Source organism: Oncorhynchus clarkii, unplaced genomic scaffold, assembly GCF_045791955.1.
Source record: "Oncorhynchus clarkii lewisi isolate Uvic-CL-2024 unplaced genomic scaffold, UVic_Ocla_1.0 unplaced_contig_1850_pilon_pilon, whole genome shotgun sequence".
In the NCBI taxonomy this organism is placed as follows: domain Eukaryota; kingdom Metazoa; phylum Chordata; class Actinopteri; order Salmoniformes; family Salmonidae; genus Oncorhynchus; species Oncorhynchus clarkii.
This window is the reverse complement of record NW_027261052.1, coordinates 148,361-163,465: the sequence shown is the minus strand read 5'-3', so window position 1 is coordinate 163,465 and position 15,105 is coordinate 148,361. Positions and strand designations below refer to the sequence as shown.

The following is a 15,105-nucleotide window of genomic DNA, read 5'->3' as shown; positions in this document are numbered from 1 at the left end:
TGGGGGATGTACAGTACTACAGCCCTGTTGCTGTCCTGGGGGATGTACAGTACTACATCCCTGCTGCTGTCCTGGGGGATGTACAGTACTACAGCCCTGCTGCTGTCCTGGGGGATGTACAGCCCTGTTGCTGTCCTGGGGGATGTACAGTACTACAGTCCTGTTGCTGTCCTGGGGGATGTACAGTACTACAGCCCTGTTGCTGTCCTGGGGGATGTACAGCCCTGCTGCTGTCCTGGGGGATGTACAGTACTACAGCCCTGCTGCTGTCCTGGGGGATGTACAGTACTACAGCCCTGCTGCTGTCCTGGGGGATGTACAGTACTACAGCCCTGCTGCTGTCCTGGGGGATGTACAGTACTACAGCCCTGCTGCTGTCCTGGGGGATGTGCAGTACTACAGCCCTGCTGCTGTCCTGGGGGATGTACAGTACTACAGCCCTGCTGCTGTCCTGGGGGATGTACAGTACTACAGCCCTGCTGCTGTCCTGGGGGATGTACAGTACTACAGCCCTGCTGCTGTCCTGGAGGATGTACAGTACTACAGCCTTGCTGGTGTCCTGGGGGATGTACAGTACTACAGCCCTGTTGCTGTCCTGGGGGATGTACAGTACTACAGCCCTGTTGCTGTCCTGGGGGATGTACAGCCCTGCTGCTTTCCTGGGGGATGTACAGTACTACAGCCCTGCTGCTGTCCTGGGGGATGTACAGTACTACAGCCCTGTTGCTGTCCTGGGGGATGTACAGTACTACAGCCCTGTTGCTGTCCTGGGGGATGTACAGTACTACAGCCCTGTTGCTGTCCTGGGGGATGTACAGTACTACAGCCCTGTTGCTGTCCTGGGGGGTGTACAGTACTACAGCCCTGTTGCTGTCCTGGGGGATGTACAGTACTACAGCCCTGTTGCCGTCCTGGGGGGTGTACAGCCCTGCTGCTGTCCTGGGGGATGTATAGCCCTGCTGCTGTCCTGGGGGATGTACAGTACTACAGCCCTGTTGCTGTCCTGGGGGATGTACAGTACTACAGCCCTGCTGCTGTCCTGGGGGATGTACAGTACTACAGCCCTGCTGCTGTCCTGCTGCTGTCCTGGGGGATGTACAGTACTACAGCCCTGCTGCTGTCCTGGGGGATGTACAGTACTACAGCCCTGTTGCTGTCCTGGGGGATGTACAGTACTACAGCCCTGTTGCTGTCCTGGGGGATGTACAGTACTACAGCCCTGTTGCTGTCCTGGGGGATGTACAGTACTTCAGCCCTGTTGCTGTCCTGGGGGTGTACAGTACTACAGCCCTGTTGCTGTCCTGGGGGGTGTACAGTACTACAGCCCTGCTGCTGTCCTGCTGCTGTCCTGGGGGATGTACAGTACTACAGCCCTGCTGCTGTCCTGGGGGATGTACAGTACTACAGCCCTGCTGCTGTCCTGGGGGATGTACAGTACTACAGCCCTGTTGCTGTCCTGGGGGATGTACAGTACTACAGCCCTGTTGCTGTCCTGGGGGATGTACAGTACTACAGCCCTGCTGCTGTCCTGGGGGATGCAAAGGATTGCAGTTTACTTAGACTTTATCTACCCATAATCCATGGTGTTTCCCCTCAGATGTCCAACAACAAGGATGCCCTGAGGAGGACGTGGAACCCTAAGTTTACCCTGCGGAGCCACTTTGACGGGATCCGAGGTCTGGCGTTCCACCCCGTAGAAGCGGTTCTAGTCACCGCCTCAGAGGACCACACGCTGAAGATGTGGAACCTGCAGAAGACTTCCCCCACCAAGAAGTAAGACTGACCCTCCCTGTCTAATAGTACTTCAATGTTAACCTCCCTGGCTAATAGTACTATAATGTTAACCTCCCAGTCTAATAGTACTATAATGTTAACTTCCCTGTCTAATAGTACTATAATGTATACTCCCTGTCTAATAGTACTATAATGTTAACCTCCCTGTCTAATAGTACTATAATGTTAACCTCCCTGTCTAATAGTACTATAATGTTAACCTCCCTGTCTAATAGTACTATAATGTTAACCTCCCAGTCTAATAGTACTATAATGTTAACCTCCCTGTCTAATAGTACTATAATGTTAACCTCCCTGTCTAATAGTACTATAATGTTAACCTCCCTGTCTAATAGTACTATAATGTTAACCTCCCTGTCTAATAGTACTATAATGTTAACCTCCCTGTCTAATAGTACTATAATGTTAACCTCCCTGTCTAATAGTACTATAATGTTAACCTCCCAGTCTAATAGTACTATAATGTTAACCTCCCTGTCTAATAGTACTATAATGTATACTCCCTGTTTAATAGTACTATAATGTTAACCTCCCTGTCTAATAGTACTATAATGTTAACCTCCCTGTCTAATAGTACTATAATGTTAACCTCCCTGTCTAATAGTACTATAATGTTAACCTCCCTGTCTAATAGTACTATAATGTTAACCTCCCAGTCTAATAGTACTATAATGTTAACCTCCCTGTCTAATAGTACTATAATGTTAACCTCCCTGTCTAATAGTACTATAATGTTAACCTCCCTGTCTAATAGTACTATAATGTTAACCTCCCTGTCTAATAGTACTATAATGTTAACCTCCCTGTCTAATAGTACTATAATGTTAACCTCCCTGTCTAATAGTACTATAATGTTAACCTCCCAGTCTAATAGTACTATAATGTTAACCTCCCTGTCTAATAGTACTATAATGTATACTCCCTGTTTAATAGTACTATAATGTTAACCTCCCTGTCTAATAGTACTATAATGTTAACCTCCCTGGCTAATAGTACTATAATGTTAACCTCCCTGTCTAATAGTACTATAATGTATACTCCCTGTCTAATAGTACTATAATGTATACTCCCTGTCTAATAGTACTATAATGTTAACCCTAACCAAATCAGTGTCTACTTCACTAAAGACATTGAAACATTGCTCTCACCAGGGGAGAGTTGGAATTTCAGTTTCCTTCCTGAATGTACTGAATGGTAAAGGAATTGACTCCGAACATGGTGAGACCAATGTCTCTCACAAGACATCTATGTTACCTTTTATACAGTCCAGATTGTGTAGAAAGTGTTTAAGTCTTTCTCTCCAGGAATGCCTCTGTAGATGTGGAACCCATGCACACGTTCAGGGCCCACCAGGGTGCAGTGCTGTGCGTTGTGATGAGCAGTACAGGAGAGCAGTGTTTCAGTGGAGGGCTGGACGGCACCATTCAGAGCTGGAACACTCCGAGCCCTAACCTAGACCCATACGATTCATACGGTAAGAACGGAGGGCTGGCTGCCTGTATCTCTCTCTCTCTCTCTCTCTCTGTTATCTCTCTCTCTCTGTTATCTCTCTCTCTCTGTTATCTCTCTCTCTCTGTTATCTCTCTCTCTCTGTTATCTCTCTCTCTCTGTTCTCTCTCTCTGTTATCTCTCTCTCTGTTATCTCTCTCTCTGTTCTCTCTGTTCTCTCTCTATGTTCTCTCTCTCTCTGTTATCTCTCTCTCTGTTCTCTCTGTTCTTTCTCTCTGTTCTCTCTCTCTCTGTTCTCTCTCTCTCTCTGTTCTCTCTCTCTGTTCTCTCTCTCTGTTCTCTCTCTCTCTCTGTTCTCTCTCTCTGTTCTCTCTCTCTCTCTCTCTTTTATCTCTCTCTCTGTTCTCTCTCTCTGTTCTCTCTCTCTCTCTCTCTGTTATCTCCCTCTGTTCTCTCTCTCTCTGTTATCTCTCTCTCTCTGTTCTATCTCTCTCTGTTATCTCTCTCTCTGTTCTCTCTGTTTTCTCTCTATGTTCTCTCTCTCTCTCTGTTATCTCTCTCTCTGTTCTCTCTGTTCTTTCTCTCTGTTCTCTCTCTCTCTGTTCTCTCTCTCTCTCTGTTCTCTCTCTATTTTCTCTCTCTCTCTGTTATCTCTCTCTCTGTTCTCTCTGTTCTTTCTCTCTGTTCTCTCTCTCTCTGTTCTCTCTCTCTCTCTGTTCTCTCTCTCTGTTCTCTCTGTTATCTCTCTCTCTCTGTTATCTCTCTCTCTGTTCTCTCTCTCTGTTCTCTCTGTTCTCTCTCTATGTTCTCTCTCTCTCTGTTATCTCTCTCTCTGTTCTCTCTGTTCTTTCTCTCTGTTCTCTCTCTCTCTGTTCTCTCTCTCTCTCTGTTCTCTCTCTCTGTTCTCTCTCTCTGTTCTCTCTCTGTTCTCTCTCTCTCTCTGTTCTCTCTCTCTCTCTCTCTCTGTTATCTCTCTCTCTGTTCTCTCTCTCTGTTCTCTCTGTTCTCTCTCTCTCTCTGTTATCTCCCTCTGTTCTCGCTCTCTCTGTTATCTCTCTCTCTCTCTCTCTCTCTCTCTCTCTCTCTGTGTTCTCTCTGTTCTTTCTCTCTGTTCTCTCTCTCCGTTCTCTCTCTCTCTCATCTCTCTCACTCTGTCTATCTCTCTGTTCTCTCTCTCTCTCTCTCTCTGTTATCTCTCTCTCTCTCTCTCTCTGTTCTCTCTCTCTCATCTCTCTCACTCTGTCTATCTCTCTGCTCTCTCTCTCTCTCTCTCTCTGTTATCTCTCTCTCTCTGTTATCTCTCTCTCTCTGTTATCTCTCTCTCTCTGTTATCTCTCTCTCTCTGTTATCTCTCTTTCTCTCTGTTCTCTCTGTTATCTCTCTCGCTCTGTTATCTCTCTCTCTCTCTGTTCTCTCTCTCTCTGTTATCTCTCTCTCTGTTATCTCTCTCTCTGTTATCTCTCTCTCTGTTCTCTCTGTTCTCTCTCTCTCTGTTATCTCTCTCTCTGTTCTCTCTGTTCTTTCTCTCTGTTCTCTCTCTCTCTGTTCTCTCTCTCTCTCTGTTCTCTCTCTCTCTCTCTCTCTGTTCTCTCTCTCTCTCTCTCTGTTCTCTCTCTCTGTTCTCTCTCTCTCTCTCTCTCTGTTATATCTCTCTCTGTTCTCTCTCTCTGTTCTCTCTCTCTCTATCTCTCTCTCTGTTCTCTCTCTCTGTTCTCTCTCTCTCTCTCTCTCTCTCTGTTATCTCTCTCTCTGTTCTCTCTGTTCTTTCTCTCTGTTCTCTCTCTCTCATCTCTCTCACTCTGTCTATCTCTCTGTTCTATCTCTCTCTCTCTGTTATCTCTCTCTCTCTCTCTCTGTTATCTCTCTCTCTCTCTCTCTCTCTCTCTGTTATCTCTCTCTCTGTTCTCTCTGTTCTTTCTCTCTGTTCTCTCTCTCTCTGTTCTCTCTCTCTGTTATCTCTCTCTGTTCTCTCTCTCTGTTCTCTCTCTGTTCTCTCTCTCTCTGTTCTCTCTCTCTGTTCTCTCTCTCTCTCTCTCTGTTATCTCTCTCTCTGTTCTCTCTCTGTTCTCTCCCTCTCTGTTCTCTCTCTCTCTGTTATCTCTCTCTCTCTCTCTCTCTCTCTGTTCTCTCTGTTCTTTCTCTCTGTTCTCTCTCTCTGTTCTCTCTCTCTCATCTCTCTCACTCTGTCTATCTCTCTGTTCTCTCTCTCTCTCTCTCTGTTATCTCTCTCTCTCTCTGTTATCTATCTCTCTCTGTTATCTCTCTCTCTCTCTGTTCTCTCTGTTATCTCTCTCTCTCTGTTCTCTCTCTCTGTTATCTCTCTCTCTGTTATCTCTCTCTCTGTTCTCTCTGTTCTCTCTCTCTCTGTTATCTCTCTCTCTGTTCTCTCTGTTCTTTCTCTCTGTTCTCTCTCTCTCTGTTCTCTCTCTCTGTTCTCTCTCTCTCTCTCTGTTCTCTCTGTTCTCTCTCTCTCTCTCTCTGTTCTCTCTGTTCTCTCTCTCTCTATCTCTCTCTCTGTTATCTCTCTCTGTTCTCTCTCTCTCTCTCTCTCTCTCTCTCTCTCTGTTATCTCGCTCTCTGTTCTCTCTGTTCTTTCTCTCTGTTCTCTCTCTCTGTTCTCTCTCTCTCTCTCATCTCTCTCACTCTGTCTATCTCTCTGTTCTCTCTCTCTCTCTCTCTCTCTCTCTCTCTCTCTCTCTCTCTGTTCTCTCTCTCTCTCTCTCTCTCTCTGTTCTCTCTCTCTCTCTCTCTGTTATCTCTCTCTCTCTCTGTTATCTATCTCTCTCTGTTATCTCTCTCTCTCTCTGTTCTCTCTGTTATCTCTCTCTCTCTGTTCTCTCTCTCTCTGTTATCTCTCTCTCTGTTATCTCTCTCTCTGTTCTCTCTGTTCTCTCTCTCTCTGTTATCTCTCTCTCTGTTCTCTCTGTTCTTTCTCTCTGTTCTCTCTCTCTCTGTTCTCTCTCTCTGTTCTCTCTCTCTCTCTCTCTGTTCTCTCTGTTCTCTCTCTCTCTCTCTCTGTTCTCTCTGTTCTCTCTCTCTCTATCTCTCTCTCTGTTCTCTCTCTCTGTTCTCTCTCTCTCTCTCTCTCTCTCTCTCTCTGTTATCTCGCTCTCTGTTCTCTCTGTTCTTTCTCTCTGTTCTATCTCTCTGTTCTCTCTCTCTCTCTCATCTCTCTCACTCTGTCTATCTCTCTGTTCTCTCTCTCTCTCTCTCTCTCTCTCTCTCTCTCTCTGTTCTCTCTCTCTCTCTCTCTCTCTCTCTCTCTCTCTGTTCTCTCTCTCTCTCTCTCTGTTATTTCTCTCTCTGTTATCTCTCTCTCTCTGTTCTCTCTGTTCTCTCTCTCTCTGTTATCTCTCTCTCTGTTATCTCTCTCTCTGTTCTCTCTGTTCTTTCTCTCTGTTCTCTCTCTCTCTGTTCTCTCTCTCTCTCTCTGTTATCTCTCTCTCTGTTCTCTCTAGCTGTGCTCTGTCTGTGTCTCTGTCTTTGTCTGTGTCTGTCTGTCTGTCTGTCTGTCTGTCTGTCTGTCTCTCTGTCTGTCTCTCTATCTGTCTGTAACATGTCCTCCTCCTCCCTGTGTGTAATAGAGCCGTCTGTCCTGCGTGGGGCGCTGTGTGGTCATACTGACTCGGTGTGGGGTCTGGTGTACAGTGGTGTTCATCAGAGACTCCTGTCTTGCTCTGGAGACGGCACCGTCAGGCTGTGGGACGCCTCCGATACCAAGCCTGCCCTGGTCACCTTCCGCAGTAAAGGTACTCTTCATTCTCATTCATGTCAACAGGATCCTACGCTGATTCATTTGTGTTGTATGTTTATCATATTCAAATTCTGTGGTGAAATCAACAACTATGGTTCGCTGCTTCAGAGTTTGGCGTGCCCTCGTCAGTGGACGTGGTCTGCAGTGACCCCGCCCACATGGTGACATCTTTCACCAACGGTCAGATCGGCCTTTTCAACATGGAGACACAGCAACTGGTGCTCAGCCTGGAGTCTGCTGCGGAGACGGGTAGGTCTGGATGGATGGAGGGAGGGAGGGAGGGAGGGAGGGAGGGGGGGATGGTCAGATTGGCCTGTTCAACATGGAGACACAGCAACTGGTGCTCAGCCTAGAGTCTGCTGTGGAGACGGGTAGGTCTGGAGGGAGTTTGGGAAGCCTCCAGACCTTTTTGTTAAAAAGTAAAGGAAGCTATTTGAAGCCAGTTTTGGAAGCCTTGGTATATTATTAATGTACATGGTCCTTGGAGCCAGATGTGACCTAACAAGCTCTCTCTCCTCTCCCCAGGTACCCCCTGTCAGATCAACAAGGTGCTGAGTCACCCCACCCTCCCCATCACCATCACCGCTGAGGAGGACAAACACATCAAGTTCTACGACAACAACACGGGTAACAGCCATTTTGCTGGTCTACATATAAACTTTCTATGAGTTTTTCACTCCAACAGTGTCTTCCTCACAAAACTAAATGTCTTCATGGTCCTCCATTAATCTGAAAGTATGTGGAATCTCGCGGTCCTCCAGGTTTTACCTCAACCTGACCGTTTGGTTTCTCATGGCAGTTTATTTTATAGATGTTTTTAAAAGCGGAATGAATTCACATTTTAATTACAGCTCTCTCAGAAAGCTTAACCTTCACACAGAAAGCTTAACCTAACAAATGTTGTCCATTTGAACTCTTCAGGGAAGCTGGTCCACTCGATGGTGGCCCACCTGGATGCTGTTACCAGTCTAGCTGTCGACCCCAATGGTCTCTATCTGATGTCTGGCAGTAAGTAGCTAACTCTCCATAACAATGGTTTCTAACATACTCAGCTAGATATATACCTTGTCATTCTGCATGTGATGATATGACAGACTTTATTAAACAGGAGAGGGCCTAGACTTGAGCCCTGGGGGACACCAGAGCTGTACACTTTATAAAACAGGAGAGGGCCCAGAACTGAGCCCTGGGGGACACCAGACCAGGAGATGGTCTAGACCTGAGCCCTGGGGGACACCAGAGCTGTATATTTTATATGAACTGCCTTGTCGCCCATCTACTGTTCATTTTCCTCTAACTTCTTCCTGCTCTCCTTCTCTTTGATCATTTCCCCCTCCCTAATCCCTTTCTCTTCTCCTCCCTCAGGTCATGACTGTTCTATTCGTCTGTGGAACCTGGAGACTAAGACGTGTATCCAGGAGTTTACAGCTCACAGGAAGAAGAATGATGAGTCTATCCATGACGTGGCCTTCCACCCCTCTAAGGCCTACATCGCCTCCGCCGGGGCAGACGCTCTTGCCAAGGTGTTCGTATGACGAGGACCAATCACAGTCCACTGACACAGCTTCCTAGCTCCAGGGACCAATAGATGTGTGGGGTGCTACGCAGACGTTACCTCACACATATCCCCTCTCACGCTACTGGTTCCCTGTTTTGACTGGTGGATGGTGCAGCCAATAGCCTCTACTAAGCCCTAGACTAGGCCCTCCTCCAGAGGGAGAGGGTCAGGGCTGTGGTTGACTGGGAGGTCTGTTAGGAGAACTGCTATTGGGCACAAGGCTTCCTCCTCCCTCTATAATCCAGGCAGGCCCCTGGGTGTGACCGGCCACAGAGACCCTCCTCCTGCATCCAATGAACACCCACAAAGACTGACTATGGTTCAGACTAATCTTATGGTCTGTCTGCAGCTAGCGAGGGGGTTGAAGACAGACTGACAGGTGTTTTATAGTGTAGACTCACTGGAGAATTGGGAGCACCATGCCCTAACCCCCTAACCCTACCCCCTCCCCCTAACCCTACCCCCTCCCCATGTCAACAAGCCCATTAACCAGAACCCCAGGCCTCTCATTTCCCCAGAACCCCAGGCCTCTCATTTCCCCAGAACCCCGGGCCTCTCCTTTCCCCAGAACCCCAGGCCTCTCATTTCCCCAGAACCCCGGGCCTCTCATTTCCCCAGAACCCCGGGCCTCTCATTTCCCCAGAACCCCGGGCCTCTCATTTCCCCAGAACCCCGGGCCTCTCATTTCCCCAGAACCCCGGGCCTCTCATTTCCCCAGAACCCCGGGCCTCTCCTTTCCCCAGAACCCCGGGCCTCTCATTTCCCCAGAACCCTGGGCCTCTCATTTCCCCAGAACCACAGGCCTCTCATTTCCCCAGAACCACAGGCCTCTCATTTCCCCAGAACCCCAGGCCTCTCATTTCCCCAGAACCCCAGGCCTCTCATTTCCCCAGAACCCAAGGCCTCTCATTTCCCCAATCTCTAGGCTCAGGCTTCTCCCATTTAGACCCCTGTCTGCTCCCTGGTCCGTCCTCTCCTTCTCCTCCAAGTCAGGTTCAGAGTTGTGTTGTGATGGAGATGTGGGGTACTTACTGAAGACTGGCTGTGGCGTCTCACTATTATTTTCTGCTTCTACTCTGCCTGCCTCCAGCCAGCCTTTCTCTCTCTCTGCTTTCCTTTTAAGAACACTTATTGACAAATGTGCCTTTGCTTTAAAAAGGAACCAGAAGTTCTTTAACAGAACTGTTTTTTTGAGGAAGGTGGAGTTAATGAGGAAAGGTTTTCACGATGGTGTCCGTTTTTACAAAAACATTGGGTGTAAAATTGCAAATACCTATAATAAATATATATTAAGTCTTAACTTACTGTGTTGATGTTTGAGTGTTAGTTTTTTAAATAGCATGAGTGGAAATGAGCCTTGTCCCAGATCTTTGTGCTGTTTTGCTATTGACTATATAGGAGTTGGTAAGGCAGCATAAACAGATCTGGGACCAGGCTAGAGGGGAATCACTTCATAGCACTGTAAAGGCTAGAGGGGAATCACTTCATAGCACTGTAAAGGCTAGAGGGGAATCACTTCTTCAAAGCCAATCTGGCAGAGTGAAACAGACCAAGTAAATGTTTCCTGTTTGTTCGAAAAATTCCTAGTTATAATTGTACACTGCAAATTAGTCATGTTTAGTCATGTTTCCAAAGTAAATCTGGTTCTACAACATGAGGTTCAGTCTGCAGTACCAGGTCTGTGTTTACAATACAGCCTCTACAACATGAGGTTCAGTCTGCAGTAACAGGTCTGTGTTTACAATACAGCCTCTACAACATGAGGTTCAGTATGCAGTAACAGGTCTGTGTTTACAATACAGCCTCTAGAACATGAGGTTCCGTCTGCAGTAACAGGTCTGTGTTTACAATACAGCCTCTACAACATGAGGTTCAGTCTGCAGTAACAGACTGTGTTTACAATACAGCCTCTACAACATGAGGTTCAGTATGCAGTAACAGGTCTGTGTTTACAATACAGCCTCTAGAACATGAGGTTCCGTCTGCAGTAACAGGTCTGTGTTTACAATACAGCCTCTACAACATGAGGTTCAGTCTGCAGTAACAGACTGTGTTTACAATACAGCCTCTACAACATGAGGTTCAGTCTGCAGTAACAGGTCTGTGTTTACAATACAGCCTCTACAACATGAGGTTCAGTCTGCAGTAACAGGTCTGTGTTTACAATACAGCCTCTACAACATGAGGTTCAGTCTGCAGTAACAGACTGTGTTTACAATACAGCCTCTACAACATGAGGTTCAGTCTGCAGTAACAGGTCTGTGTTTACAATACAGCCTCTACAACATGAGGTTCAGTCTGCAGTACCAGGTCTGTGTTTACAATACAGCCTCTACAACATGAGGTTCAGTCTGCAGTAACAGACTGTGTTTACAATACAGCCTCTACAACATGAGGTTCAGTCTGCAGTAACAGGTCTGTGTTTACAATACAGCCTCTACAACATGAGGTTCAGTCTGCAGTAACAGACTGTGTTTACAATACAGCCTCTACAACATGAGGTTCAGTCTGCAGTAACAGACTGTGTTTACAATACAGCCTCTACAACATGAGGTTCAGTCTGCAGTAACAGACTGTGTGTTCATGCAGTGCAGACTGTGTGTTCATGCAGTGCAGACTGTGTGTTCATGCAGTGCAGACTGTGTGTGTGTTCATGCAGTGCAGACTGTGTGTGTGTTCATGCAGTGCAGACTGTGTGTGTGTTCATGCAGTGCAGACTGTGTGTTCATGCAGTGCAGACTGTGTGTTCATGCAGTGCAGACTGTGTGTTCATGCAGTGCAGACTGTGTGTTCATGCAGTGCAGACTGTGTGTTCATGCAGTGCAGACTGTGTGTGTTCATGCAGTGCAGACTGTGTGTGTTCATGCAGTGCAGACTGTGTGTGTGTTCATGCAGTGCAGACTGTGTGTGTTCATGCAGTGCAGACTGTGTGTTCATGCAGTGCAGACTGTGTGTGTGTTCATGCAGTGCAGACTGTGTGTTCATGCAGTGCAGACTGTGTGTTCATGCAGTGCAGACTGTGTGTTCATGCAGTGCAGACTGTGTGTTCATGCAGTGCAGACTGTGTGTGTTCATGCAGTGCAGACTGTGTGTGTTCATGCAGTGCAGACTGTGTGTGTTCATGCAGTGCAGACTGTGTGTGTGTTCATGCAGTGCAGACTGTGTGTTCATGCAGTGCAGACTGTGTGTGTTCATGCAGTGCAGACTGTGTGTGTTCATGCAGTGCAGACTGTGTGTGTGTTCATGCAGTGCAGACTGTGTGTGTGTTCATGCAGTGCAGACTGTGTGTGGGTTCATGCAGTGCAGACTGTGTGTTCATGCAGTGCAGACTGTGTGTGTGTTCATGCAGTGCAGACTGTGTGTTCATGCAGTGCAGACTGTGTGTTCATGCAGTGCAGACTGTGTGTTCATGCAGTGCAGACTGTGTGTTCATGCAGTGCAGACTGTGTGTTCATGCAGTGCAGACTGTGTGTTCATGCAGTGCAGACTGTGTGTTCATGCAGTGCAGACTGTGTGTGTTCATGCAGAACTGTGGTGGCACAGCCATCTAAGTGGCACAGCCATCTAAGGCACTGCATCTCCGTGCTAGAGGTGTCACTGCAGACCCTGGTTCGATCCTGGGCTTTATCACAACTGGCCGTGATTGGAAGTCCCAGACGGCGGAGCACAATTGGCCCAGCGTCATCTGGGTTAGCGGAGGCTGTAACTTAACAAAATGTGGAAAAAGTCAAGAGGTCTGAATACTTTTAAGAATGCCATTATTGCATGAAACTTCGTTCCATCTCATATTTCTCAAATTAACAGCAAACCTGGTTTCAAGAAACAGATATAGCAACACCTCAGGGCACAACTCTCCCCTACTTGACCGAGATAGTGTGTGTGTATGTATTGATATGTAGGCTACGTGTGCCTTTAAAAAACATGTATGTAGTTCTGTTCTTAATGTTCTGTATTATGTTTAATGTTCTGTGTGGACCCCAGGAAGAGTAGCTGCTGCTTTTGCAACAGCTAGGTGGGATGCACTAATCAATAACAATATAATACTAAAAATAACAAGGTAGAACAAAAAACATGAGCTATAAAAACAAGAACTAAGAAGAACACGATAAGGTAAGTAAGAATACTATATTGTGTGTGTGAGAGAGAGAGAGTGTTTTTAGGGAAATATTAGCCTCTGCCACAGGCTTTCACCTCAACGTGAATGAAGCCTTGAGCCGAGGTTAGGGAACTATTAGCCCATGTTATAGACATTGATGTTACTGTTATAATAACTCTACAAGTTACTAACTGTCTACATGATGGTGAACTTGTGGGACTAGGGAAATATAAGCTGACGTGCTTCTACATTACTCTTCCCCTCCAGAAGATGGAGGATACCAAGAGGTCCAACGCAGAGCTCTCTAAACAGAAGGTAGATCTTCAGTCTCTCCCAACACAGGTATATCTGGACCAGACTGTGGTGCTCTCTGTGCCAAAGAAAGGTGGGCTACAATATCAATCAAATCTATTTTATAAAGCCCTTTTTATATCAAAGTACTTTACAGAAACCCAGCCTAAAACCCCAAAGAGCAAGCAATGCAGAGGCAGAAGCACAGTGGCTGGGAAAAACTCCCTAGAAAGGCAGGAATCTAAGAAGAAACCTAGAGAGGAACCAGGCTCCAATACATGTCCTTTCCCAGTCTCACATTAGCCTGTGTTGTGTTGTGAAGCTGGGCACTGAAACAAAGAATAGTTATTCCCACATTGATGAAATCCCTAATTGTTTTATTGGTTTTATTTGATGACTGATTTGTATTAATTCTAGTTTTTATTTTCCAGGACTCATCATCCCATTGTGTTTCTAGCTGCACAAAACAAGTCTCAATATGAGGACTGCATCTAACACCTCTGAAGAAACTACACTGGTGGACCTATAATATATACCACTATATAAAGTGTAGGTGTACCAGCTGGTGTGTACTGATTCCCTGTTATCTTATATGATACATTTTTGTTGAACAACAAAAAAAAATGTTTCCGTAATTGACTACATGTTATGGAGTGTTTCTTCAGCCATATAAACACATTAAACTTGACATGCCTTATATCAAAAGGCAGATATTTTGAGCGACATTCTGTATTCTTAAAAAAACACGTATCACAATCATTATAATGAAAACTTCAATAAAGCAACTACCAGCTAAATCATTGTTAGTGAGACAATACACTCGCATCATGTGCTATGTGATGCCTATAATACACCAAATACATGGTTTTATTTCCATTGTACAGTTTTCATATTGTTTTTTTTAAGTACGTAGTTGACAGTTGTGTGAATACCTGTCGGGTTCATGTTGTTAGTGTTGCTAACTATGGTAACTTTACATAAACCGCAGCTGCAACCATAGTAACAGACATTACCAGTCCTAAATACACTCTGTGGATTATTCCATGTGGCCTGGTTTCGTTTATTAGTCCAGAAGAAGTCCCCGTATTGGGCAAAATCAGCCCTGTACCATGTGTTAATATCAGCATGAGCAATGTCTTGATCTTTCGATGAACACTATTCGGGGAATATCTCCTGGGTGAGTTTAAGCCCTGGTAGCTCGCCGTGATCGTATAGTGGTTAGTACTCTGCGTTGTGGCCGCAGCAACCCCGGTTCGAATCCGGGTCACGGCATTGCGATACACAATGTCACGGCAAAAGGGTTATTTTTTTTAGAAAATGTGTTCTAAACGTAATAACTATGCTTTGTAATCATATCTATTCCAGTTTTTCATGGGGGAAATCAGGAAATATAGAATATATGCGTGAACTGAGTCAAACCGAGCACTACCCATAGACATCTATGGCATTTCACCCACTCTTTCTACACGCCTACAAAACATTTTAACCAATCGTTTCTCTATATTCTCCTCGAGCAGCCAATCCACGCAGGTTTACGTCATTTTAAGAAAATGTTTGCGACCATCGGGAATCAAGGAATCGATTCATACATGCTTGTCGGGAATCAAGGAATCGATTCATACACGCTTTTCGGAACTAGGAAACTCGGACATTTCCGACAGGCTATCTGGTTGTAGCTCAACAAATCAGCAGGTCGAAAATTCCCGAGTTACTTAGTTCCGACTGGCGTGTTCAACGCAGCAGCTTTAACTTGTTCTGACTCTATGCAGAGATTGAACATTTAATTTATATTTTAAGACAATGATATACTCAGCCAACAAAAAAGCTGTTATAGTTATAAATGTGTGTATGCCTCTTAAGGTCCTTGTTTAATGTGATATTGTACCCAATAGCCCAAATGTAATTTGCATATTCTTTATATTTACTTGTGTTTCCCATGTACTTTTTTGCATTGATTTGTTAATAAAAAAAAAATAATAATAGTTTGCTCGATTAATTTACTCGACCGCTCGATTTCTACCCTCAATTTAAGATGTAATTGGGTGACGATTATCTCAGCAACCGGGTGACGCAGCATGACAACGTATAAATAAATTTAGTCGACGGTCTGCTTGGTGCGGTGATGAATCTACTGCCTACTGGGATTAATATCTCCTATGAACT

The 15,105-nt window shown here is 45.7% G+C and overlaps 1 protein-coding gene and 1 non-coding gene across 2 annotated transcripts in view; both read left to right on the top strand.

Moving 5' to 3' along the window:
• Positions 1–9,709, top strand: part of LOC139403952 (striatin-like) — a 48,224-nt gene extending 38,515 nt beyond the window's left edge. Inside the window, exons 11-17 of the mRNA XM_071147165.1 lie at positions 1,598–1,773; positions 3,099–3,268; positions 6,828–6,992; positions 7,106–7,246; positions 7,523–7,624; positions 7,919–8,005; positions 8,363–9,709. Of these exons, the coding sequence (XP_071003266.1) occupies positions 1,598–1,773; positions 3,099–3,268; positions 6,828–6,992; positions 7,106–7,246; positions 7,523–7,624; positions 7,919–8,005; positions 8,363–8,532 (1,011 nt within the window). The 3' untranslated portion in view covers positions 8,533–9,709. The remainder of the gene's footprint in view (positions 1–1,597; positions 1,774–3,098; positions 3,269–6,827; positions 6,993–7,105; positions 7,247–7,522; positions 7,625–7,918; positions 8,006–8,362) is intronic.
• A 4,433-nt stretch (positions 9,710–14,142) lies between these two features.
• Positions 14,143–14,214, top strand: trnah-gug (transfer RNA histidin (anticodon GUG)). Its single transcript has one exon. It is a non-coding gene; the product is annotated as a tRNA-His (tRNA).
• Positions 14,215–15,105: the final 891 nt, after the last annotated feature.